Source organism: Lepidochelys kempii, chromosome 6 (assembly GCF_965140285.1).
Source record: "Lepidochelys kempii isolate rLepKem1 chromosome 6, rLepKem1.hap1, whole genome shotgun sequence".
Taxonomy (NCBI): domain Eukaryota; kingdom Metazoa; phylum Chordata; order Testudines; family Cheloniidae; genus Lepidochelys; species Lepidochelys kempii.
In genome coordinates this window covers 121,072,281-121,083,471 of record NC_136385.1, presented here as the reverse complement: position 1 = coordinate 121,083,471, position 11,191 = coordinate 121,072,281, and the positions used below count along the sequence as shown (strand labels likewise).

The window sequence follows — 11,191 nt, the reverse complement described above, 5'->3', positions numbered from 1 at the left end:
TAGCTCAAAGGGAGACAAATTCGCCGGGAATGGAAAGCTGAGCTTGTGAAGGATACGCCTTTCACTGGGAGAAACTCCCTGGCCTCCCTGAGCAGCACAAGCGAGCCTCGCATGTTGGTTTTTAATTAATAGTTCATTTAGCCTGCTAATTTTTAAGCTGAATTCAGAACCTACAAGAGGTTTATCCTGTAATACCACCCCAAATTTATTGCTATTAATAATTCTGCCCTTTATCTGGCAGCAAGAGGTTCCCCACGCATCCAGTCTGCATTCCAATACAAGCGAATAGCGTAAGGGGTTATTTTTATTGTTTTCCTTTTCTTACGATTAAATGCAGTGCAGTCCTTTCCCCATGCTCTTGTCAGCAAGACTGTTAACCCTGAAGGATCGAGATAACGATGAACGTGTCTGAAAACAGCTAGTGGATAAACAATGCTTCTAAAAAATAAACATTGAACAAATCTTTTTTTAAAAAGCAGTTATTCAGCGTGGGACCAACCTAGTTCTTTGAGATAGCCCTGTTGTCTTGTTTTTCTGCCAAAAATAACCCTCAGCAAAGGAAATAGTTAAACCATTTGAAATGAAAACAGAACTATTCTGGAATAAGAAGACAGAACTCATCTTTTCAAAGAAAATCATACTCTTTGTATTCTATTAATTATTGTTATTTAATTTAGGCTTGTTTAGGTACAATAGAAAAGAAAAACCTGAAAGCACATGCTAATTTTGGTAACAAATACTCCAGCTTCCAGCTCTGCATCCTTTTGCAAGACAAACTATGGCGTGAGGGCAAGGGGCAAGCTAACAAGAGTATGCCATATTGACATGAAAGTTGTCAGGGTATAATAAGAAATATTGTTCCGAGGAAGCCGTAGTTATTATTTTTTTTTATTATTTTTAGTTTAAGTCACATTGATGCATTTCGAAAGTTCACCACAAAAAAAAAAAAAAAGACAAGAATGTTTGCTCTATTAATGGTCATTGAAGTTCCTCTAGCTAATTGCCTCGTATATCTGCTTTAAGACATAGGCACTGTTTTTTATTCTAATACTGCATCTTTTAAAATTTAATCTACACCGAAATCTTTTGTTAACACGAAATGTGAACAATGTAAACTTAACTTCCCCTCCCACCTCCCTCCCAAATAAAAGGCCTTGTAGATTATCGCCCTTTTAGTTCTTAAGAATTCAAATGAGAATAAATTTCCCCAACTACAGAAAGACTTTTCATCGATCTCTCCCCCCCCCCCCCCCTGTAGGTGACAGACTGGATCTTCCGCACTTTGTTTCGAATTGACTCAAATCCAGTTATTTTGTCATTCCTGGTAACATGTAATTGAATTCGAAGGGACATCGTGAGAGAAAATCACAGGGAACCGCCGTGTTCTGCCTTTGGCTGCTTGGAGAAGAATAATGGGAAAGCTGTAAGCGTGTTAGATAGGAGAGGAGAGGGGACTCCTTGGGAGCGTTTTAAAAGAGAGTTGTAAGTCGTGTTAAGAATCACCAGATAAGCTGTAAAATCGTGTCCGGTCCTCTATTTACAATCGAGTGTCTTATCGCCGAGGTAAACCTCCGTTTCCATTGCTGTAACGGCAGCTTGCTCCTGTTTTAGGACCCGAGGTCTACCAAGCTCGAGGTGAGGGGTCCTAGCAGGGAGTCCTGAAGGCTGTGGCTGGTCTGAGAGGCAGTTAAGCCGCTCAGGGAATAGTTGGAGCTCCTGGCATGGCTGAGGTTTCCCTGTAATAGAAGGACTGAGTTCTGATCTGGACTTTGTGGGGGGGAGAATTCTTCTTCGGAGCTGGACATAAGCGGTTTGCCCCCATCCAGGGGAGAGAGCTGGTTGCTTTTGTTGGTGGACGTGTTGTTGTTTTCAGTGTTCTCCCTAAGAAAAAGAGAATGCATCCAGTTTGTTACAAAGCAGGGACAAGGAGGCAGCTCATCAACTTAAAGCGAGACTCAATTTGTATTCTGCTCCAAGAGGCATGAAAAAAGCAGTGGATGCGCCATTTCTTTCGGCGTTCTCCCTCGCGAATGCCTCGAGGGAAACTAGCAACTCATCCTCAATGCATCAGTGTAGCGCGTTACCCAAACTACAGAGAAACTTTAAATCAAACCCCCTCTATTCAACGAACGTGTCTCACTGTGCGGGCGTCACCTCGCAACAAACAGCTGTTTTGAAGAAAACGTTTTATTTACAAATAAATAAATAAAACTCCACACCGATATTCAAAAACACCATGAAGAGCGTTTGCTATTTTAATCCGGATTCATCGCGGGAGCTGCCGTGTTGGGCCTATTTAGACAGCTGCACGACCTCATGTCACTGATGTGCACGTTCACTTAGGTGAGGACAAGGGCTTTTTAAAATTAAAAACTGCCCTTTGCGTGGCTGGTCAAATATTTAGAAAGCCTTCTAAACCCGTGGGTGCTAACGGGGAGTTGGGATTTAACCAAGCAGGCAGGTAGCGAGATTAGTGCGGGAGCAGGACACATTGTGCCCAGTTTCCTTGTGCTCGAAGGGAGGGAGCCAGAGGCCTGGTTTCATAACACGCTCATTGCTGGAATTGAAATCCGGCTCGAACTGCAGACGTGGTTCCGAGCCGATTCACACAGGGGTTAGTTACCCCCTTCCCACCCAAGGCGGTCCTCACGCTTCTATTACCCCCCGATCTATGTGTGCGGTTGAAAGTGTCTCAGCCCTGACTCACTCCTGGTTAATTTCATAAACTCTCGGCTACAGCCTCTCGGATTTCTCGTTCTCTTCCGGACCCCAGGCTGCACTCCCCTGCCACAGTGCAGCCCTGCCAGAGGGAAGTGCAACCCCAAGGCCCGAGAGACGAGGGGGTGAATAAAAGGCAGGGAATCAAACGCTCTCTCCTTAATGCCTAGCTTCTTATTTATTTACTTCCCTGGCTGTTCTGCCTGCCACAAAGTTCCCTGAGTCCCATTCCCCCGCTCAGGCGGTAAGGGATGAAACAAAAGGCAAGAGTGACAAAGCTGTCTCCAGAAGTCAGCTAGAAGTGGATTTAACCCTTGGCGTTAGGCAGGTGGGGATGGGGAGCAGCCGAATAGGTCCGGATGCGGGGAGGAAGAGCGAAGACTTTTCAGAGCGTATCTCATTGCCTTATAAAAATCGCGTCCCAGCCTTCTGCGCGAAAAATACCCAACCCGTTTTTCTCCTGCCCGCACTTTCAAGGGGGAAATGAAACCCAGCTTTTGCTTTTAAAAAGTGACTCCAAGGGAGTGATCTGGCGGGTTAGCGCGCAGCCTAGCCGATGTTTATTCTTCCCCGAGCATTGCTCTCAATGCCAGAGGCACAATATCCCCTAAAGCACCGCCGGGCAGAGCCTCAGCCAGATGCGGGAATCACCTTTCCCTCTGCGGGAGCTACTGGCTACCCTTTCCCATTTGGTGTGCCCTGCCGCCGTAAAAACAACCCCCCACCGCACCCCGGAGCTTTGCGGGGTGCCGGGGCGGGACAGAGACCCCAGTGGGGATCACGATTCCGGCTCGTCGCTCGCGCTAAAAGCGGGCTGAAACAAACACACACCCCCCTCCCCCACACCCCAAAAAACCCCGCGACTAATTCTTGTTCATCAGCTACATCCAAATGCAGGAGCTTTACGGCCGGCTCCCCCCCCCCTCCGCCCCACGGACAGATCCACGCAGCCCCCAAGCCGCCCTACAAAGCGCACGGCAGGGGAGTAAAAAGAGAGAAAACGCAGGGGCAAGTACCTTTCCTTCGCCTCTGCTGCTCTGTCCCGCTGCCTCCGGTTTTTAAACCAGTTGCTGACCTGGGTGGTGGTGAGGCCGGTGGCCTCGGCCAGCTCCCTTTTCTCCCGGGGCGAGGGGTAGGGGTTGTGCGCGTACCACTCCCGCAGCACGCCCCGGGACTTCTCCTTGAAGCAGTAGCTGGTCTCCTCGCCGTCCCAGATGGTCCGGGGCAGGGGGAATTTTCGGCGCACCCGGTACTTGCCCACGGCGCCCAGGGGTCTGCCCCGCAGCTTCTCGGCTTCCACGTAGTGCGCCTTGAGCCAGAGCTGCTGCAGCTTGGGGTGGTTGTGGGGCGAGAACTGGTGGCTCTCCAGGATCTTGTAGAGCTCGCGGAAGTTGCCCCGGTGAAAGGCCACCACCGCCTTGGCTTTGAGGACGCTCTCGTTCTTGTGCAGGTGGTCGCAGGCCGGCAGGGACCAGAGGAACCGGCCCAGCCGCTCCAGGTTCCCCCCTTGCTGCAGCACCTCGCACACGCAGGCCACTTGCTCCTGCGTGAAGCCGAAGGACGGCAGCATGGACATGGCTCGGCCGAAGGTCCCGGCTGCGGAGAGGAGGCGGCGGGACGGCTCCCGCCCGAGCGGCCAGGTGAGAGGCCGGCGCGAGGCCGGGCGCTCCCAGGTGCGGCGGCGGCGGAGCGGCGGGGGGCGCGCGGAGCCCCGGCCTGGGCGCGAGCGCGGGGTGGGATGCTCGGGTTGTTGCTGGGGGAACTTTGTGGCTCGTCCGCCGCAGCCAGGCTTAAAGCGCCCCAGCGGCCGGGCCGCGCTGATTGGACGCCCCCGCGCGCCTATCGGAGGCTCCGCCAGAGGCGCGCGGCCTGCAAGGCAGCAGGGCTGAGCCGGGGAGGCCGGGCCCGCGAGCCGAGCTGCTGCCGCGGCTGGGGTCTGATGAGTGAGTGGCTGAGCGTGTGGGAGAGAGCCCGGGAGGGGAGCCGCGCGCCGTCCCGGGAGGGGAGACACGTCAGGGCCCTGCAACATGAGCCCCGTCTCAAGTGTCACCTAAGGGGAGCGGGGGCTCATCTCTGCACAAATCAATTATTACAGCCCTTAAAAACGTCCCCTCCCCCACCTCCTGGTCCCTCTCAGCTCGGCTCCTTCCATGTGAGCTCATATTTAATTACCTTAATGTTGGGAATGAATAAATAACGGCTTGATGAATAGCTTATGGAGCATGATAAATAATAAAGGAGAGCCATAACTTTGGGTTGGAGGACAGGAGGGTGAGAGGTGGTTGTGTGTGAAGGGGGGGCGGGGGGAGAGGCTGGAAGCATTTCCAAGGCCCTCATTCAAAGTGTCTTCGCCATGAATTGCTTTGCAAACTGGCACTGGCAAAACTGAAAGTGCTGCTTATTTTAGGGGGGTGGAGGGAGAGGGGCAAAGCGTTTAGACTGAAGCAGATCTGAGTTCGAATTAGTCAAATACAATCATCCATCTAACACTGGGTAGTTGTGATTTGGACCTAGCTCCCCAGTATAGGATGCTGTAGAAGAAGAAGTAAAGAAGCATCACTTTCTGTTGTTGTGCCTTCGGAGTGGAGTAATGAACGTGTGTCCCCAAGTTTAGTAGAAATGAAAGGTGTTTGTGCAATATTCATTTTCTTTTGTGTGTGTGTGCATGCAGAGTATTTGACACAAACAAACGGCGCTTTAATTATCCTAATCCTCATTTGCACACCTTGTTCAAAAGCAGGTATTATTTAAAAAAGATTCTGAAAACAATTAGCCTCCCTAAACAAAGATAATCTATTGTCAGTAGCAGGGAACAGGGTAGGCGATAAGAACAATAAGCAGAGATAAGGAAAGCCGAATGGTGGGAAGCGAGTGTCTTTATGACTGTATTTATCTTTGATTAGATAAGCAGAAAACAGAATTTTAAGTACCCTTCAGAATGCTTTTGATTTAAGAATGAGTTCACTTAGTGGGTGCTAATCACAATCGCGATGCTCTTAAAAACCCGTTTCTCCTCACGAAATACATTTGGATTTATTTGATTTTAGACGCTTAAAGTTAAGTGCGGAACGTCTGTGGCTGACACAGAAATGAGAGTGTAGTGACACCGGCTTTATTGTTTGTATACACTGATGCCCGCAGTTCCGTACTCCCTGCCATTTGGAATGGCACATTTGCCTCTGCTTAAATGCCAACAACTTTCGTGTTTTCCACAAATCGTTGGTTTTCGAGGTCTTATAGAGAAAAAATATATACTCTAAAAGCTCATAGCGAGATATGCGTGTGTGTGAACGCAATACACTGGGCATTTCCGAAGTCAGGGTTCTCATCTACAATGAAACACGCTGAAGGCGGACTTTGATACTTACGTATGCCTAGATTATTTTTTTAAATATATATAATGGCTGTGTGAGCTATTTAAAATAAGTCACTGCCCCCACTGTCTGTACAATGGATTTACTTACTACACTGGAGTCGTCAGGGCACTTCTATATCCCATGACCATGTGTCTGGTAATTTTCCCTTGCCATTTTATTTTAGTACTTATGATGTTTCAGATGAAGTCTTAAAGAGCTGCAATGTCCTGCCAGAAGGAATGTCTCTACTTGGAACAGATCCTTATTGACAAGGCAGCTGTGTGGGGACCGGAACGGAGTCTTAAACCCAGCTCTAAAATCAACTAATACCCTAAAGTCTAGAGCAAGTGCGCAGAATTATAATCTATGATCTTGCAACTTCCAGTGATTGTCTCCTGGAATAGAAATTGCATGTTCAAACGCGAGTTTGCTAAGTGATTTTTTTTTTGGCTAATATTTTTAAATGAGGAAATAAGTTGTAATTTTTTCAAGGAGTAGGGATCTGACAAACTTAGTGAGCAGAGAGACGGAAATTTATACCTGGTGGAGATACTTCCCATCTGAAGACGATACTCTGTTCTCCTCCGCCTGCCTCTGCTGTGTATCGTTAAAAGTCTGACCAAATAAACACCACAATTGTTAAGAATAAGCAAATTCTTCGGATGCGGCCAGTGCTTCGCCAGAACCTTCCTTTCCTATTCCAAAATGGTTATTCTTCCATGTAATCAAAAATCCCATACCAAGGGGGGGACAGTGCCTTGTTCACGCGGGTACTGCCTACTATTTCAATCCCGCATAAGAGAACCAGTTATTATGAATGTTAATTATTGGCCGGGACGGATTTTCCCAAAATGGAAACCGTTCACTTTAAACCACTAAAAGAGGTAAAATGACATGAATTTAAAAGCCACACTAACCGACTTCTCCTTTTAAAATCACACAGAAAGGGTTTTATTGTTCCAGCAAAACCATTTGATGTCAATAACCAAATAACAACAAAACAGAGTGTAGGTTTCATAGTCCGCCCCCCCCTCCTTGCAGAAAGAAAACGAGCAACATTTCAAATCCCAGATCACAGCCTTCATTTCCCCTCGAAATAAAATGTAGCTCATGTTAATCAAAATATTTCATTTAAAAATCGTTGTAAAGGATAATTGACCACGCCTTTGACTGCAGTCTTTTCCTCTCAAAAGCAAAGACAAGCGAGGAAGGGACCTCTGCAACATTTTCATCAGGCCTTAAATCAAATGTCTTTACAGGTTTAATATTAAACAGGCCATTATTTTGTGCTCTTCCATAATGAGATATTCATGCTATAGCTATCCGCAGGGTTACTCGGATACATTGCAAAATTAAGCAGATCGCACGCAACTGCGCCACGCATATCACCGCGGTTTGGGAAGCGCTTGGGTCCGTTTTTTATTTATGGATGGACTCCGACAATTTATGAGTGTGAAATTAAAAGGGCCACGGATATGATGCACATCTGCGGATGTGTTCTTGATTTGATGAGAAACCTCCCAGCTCCGTCAAGTCTCTGCGCCAATAAGATTAAAACAATAACAACTAACAAGCAGAGCCGCCGAATTCTGGGGAGCCAGCCTGCTGCTGAGACTAGAATATGCTCTTTCGACTGGGCGAACTGGAAGTGCAGTAACACAAGTCGGGCGATTTCCGAACCTTGAGATGGAGAAATACAAAACCAGGCCATTAGCAAATGAGTTTTGTGTTGTAAGGGGTTTCTTTCCCATCCACTTGCTGTTCTGAAAAATAGATCACATTTCGTTATCTTTAGTGAGAATCTGCAACGTGATACCGGATCTCTGCAGCCCTCCTTCCCAGCTGCAAGGCACAGGGGAGACAGCCAGTTTCCTTGGCTTATTTCTAAACAATAAGGATTTGTATTTTCTTTTTTTTTTTTTTTTAATAAATTAAAAAGGACAGAACTCTTTCCATATTACTTGCTGTTATCTATAGAAGCCTTGGCCCAAGATGCCTGGAAACCAATGGAACCTTTAATTACTTGTTAGTAATTGCCCCAAGACACCTGTAAAAACAAAGTTGGTGTCAGCAGGCATCTTGGGAAGGGCAGGGCAAGGGAGCGGCTTCTTAAATCTGTCCGGTTTGTCTATCTTTCAGAAAATATCGCCTCCCTTTGTCCTGGATGCGCTTCGTGGCATTAGCGCCCAAGCACAAGGAAAAACAATCAGGAGTAGTTTGAAGACAGAAGTTTGTAGGAGTTTGAAACGTGGAAAAGGGGCTGTTGGGATTCTTCTTCCTTGGCTTTAAGTTGCAGTGCAAGGAGCGAGGGGGTGCGTGTGTGCAGATGTATGATGCTTTATGACAATTGTGCCTGGGGTTTGCAACAAAAGCAAAGGAAAACAAAGTTCTGCGGGGCGCGTGTTGGTTCTGAACGCCTGGATTGGAAATGTTCAGACAAAGAAAATACAAAGCATTGGGGGAACGCTGGAAGTTCCCCAGCTGCACTTGGACCTCCAAAGAACAGATCAGAAAAGCAAGAGATGTTAGAATGAATGGGGGGACAGCCTTTCTCAAGCGCCCCCAACCACCCCCAAAAGACCAGCGTTTGACATGATTCACATAAGATATAGTTGTATACAAAGGGCTCTTTCTTTGTATAGTTACCGGAACATTTTTCAAAGGATTAGAGGTGATCACGCGTTTTCTTCGTTAGTCTGGCTGACAACGTTTGTATATGTTTTTCTTTGCATCCTCCCCTCGCCTTTTTTCTCTCTCCCGAGTTCTCAATCAAAGGTTCCCCCCCCACCCCCTTTTCTTTTGCACTAATGTACATCCTGGATGCTGAATCTGTCTAAGCTAAGAAGAATTTCCTTTTTGGAGGTGAAAGCCTCCAGCTCCTCCTGTTCAGAGGAAAGTGCTAGTGATGGTAATACAGGGTGACACTAAATAAACAGTTAAGTTGGGCTGGAAAGATGGAGTTAATTATCCAGTGAGCTGCATTTAAACCGAGACCATGAGGGGCTGATTTGTTTTGGCGCACAGCGCTAAGAAGCAGACTGACCATCGCTGTTTGTACAGCTCTCTTTGGAATCCCTCGCTTGTTCTGCTTTTTGCATTAATCAATATCGTGGGGGGGGGGGTTCAGTTTTAATTTTAAAACGGAGATTTAAACCAAAAATAAATAAATCTTTACAATATTTAGGGTCTGTGTGCGGTTCAGACTGTTCGGCAAAGCAGCCAAAACCCCCGACAGCCGGGTCAAACACAAGCACCAGTGAGGAAATGGGGACTTTTAAAAATTCTCCCATCCCCCCAGAGCACCGGTTTTTTTAGTAACTTTCAGGGAGGCGTTATATTCATAGGCCTGATGTCCTGCTCGCTCAGAGACCGCCCACAAGAGTCCTACATGATCAAGGCTGGGAGATAGTCCATTATTTCGTTGTGACCTCTGTCTTTACCACATAGAAGGAGTCCAGGGTTTTACACCTTCAGGTATATTTTCATGGGGCTTCTTTTTTTAGCTGAAGTTAGAGGTACAATTTGTGCGGCTCACCAACTACCTGTTTTGCGCAGGTGAATTTGCACACAAATAGTCATCCTGGTAATATGGATTCCCCTTTTAGAAAAATGTCTATATTAATAATCCCTGGATGCCCCTCTTTCCGGGTCATTACGGTACTGGCTGGTCTCTAATCAATCCTAATGCGATGGCAATTGGAGTCCCTGATGAATGCATCTCAGGTTTCTTGTAATGGCTCTACCACATTTTCCTGGACCTCCTTCTTTAACCTGAGATGCCAGGGGGACGAGTCCCTTCTCAGCTGCTGATTGCTTCAAGATGTTGGGGCTGGTTGGGAGAGAGAGAGAGAGAAAGAGAGAGAGAGAGAGAGAGAGAGAGAGAGAGAGAGAGAGAGAATATGTCTGCCCCGGGATAATCTGAAACTGAATTGGATGAGCAGCTTCTTAAATCAAAGGACAACAACATCATTTAACTCCTTTTCTGCACTGATAGCTACCGAATTTTCCCATTGTTTGGGTATTGAGCATTTCAGCTTCCCATACAACCAGGTCTTGTGTGTCTGTGACATTTTGTGCAACAGGATGGTGTCCGCACCCACCGGATTTATCCGCCCTCAGGTTGCCGAGTGTCTTTCAGTTTTCATGAGCTTTTCCCACCGGAGAGAAACCTTCGCACCACCTTGCCCTTCTAGGGGCGTCCTCTGCATTTCACTTGGCATCCAAGCAGCTCAGACCCGACGATGTGGATGAAACTGGTGCTCTAGCTAGGAAATTAATTCCCATCATTTATCAAGATTAGCCTCGAGCATTAAAAAGGACTGGAAGCTGCCCGGTGCTCTTGCTCGCAGACAGAGAACAAGCTGCATTCACGCACTCCCCGCATTATTAGCAGGACAATTCGCATTTTCACGGCATTGTTTTCCTCCCATTTCTCAGCATAATGGAATTTGCCGTAACCCGAGACAATGATAATTGCAACTTCTTGCCATAGCCCCTTTTAAATAAGATAATGCATCTTGAATTAGGCTGGAAAGCGCTGCAGACAAATTGGGCAGTAGATCTGCTCTTTCACTGATCCTTTAGTTCGAGTTCTAGGTGGCTCGGTGGTTCGGTTCTTACACACCAGCTTCCCACTCGCCAGTAAATCCACAAAACAAGTATTGTCGAATAGGCTCACTGAGAGTATTTATGTGTATATATCCTCCACCCCATAATACAGCAGCATACAATCAACATAAATAAAATAATTAATTAAAAAACCTGTTTTCCTGGGTATACCATATTTAATAAGAGCATAGGCGGATGGATATAAAACGTACAGTGCACGCATGTAGAGATATACACACAGATAGTGTACCAGGTCCTACAAGAGTTTTAACCCCCCAGAGATTATGTAGCCTTTGGCATAAGAATAGTTTAGCTGAATTTGGAAGACAGGCATATCAGCAGCACCCTCTGCCCTCTCGCTGACCTGTTTGGTATGGAGTCCCATCCTGTTTATCCATCGTTTTAAAGAAATATTTGGAACTCTAAAAACAAAGTTAAACAGCCCACCATAAGCAAGCAGCTCAGCCAGAAACCCTGTAAAACCACGTGTGTGTGTGTGCAATAGTTTC

The 11,191-nt window shown here is 46.9% G+C and overlaps 1 protein-coding gene across 1 annotated transcript; it reads right to left on the bottom strand.

Annotated features, from left to right (window-relative positions):
• Nucleotides 1–793: 793 nt before the first annotated feature.
• Nucleotides 794–4,595, bottom strand: LOC140913927 (homeobox protein SIX1). The gene is made up of 2 exons (XM_073350738.2): nucleotides 3,735–4,595; nucleotides 794–1,881 (listed from the first exon to the last, which is right to left on the bottom strand). Exons 1-2 carry the CDS (start codon nucleotides 4,292–4,294, stop codon nucleotides 1,608–1,610), a joined length of 834 nt encoding a protein of 277 aa, XP_073206839.1. The 5' UTR covers nucleotides 4,295–4,595; the 3' UTR covers nucleotides 794–1,607.
• Between the last annotated feature and the right edge of the window lie 6,596 nt (nucleotides 4,596–11,191).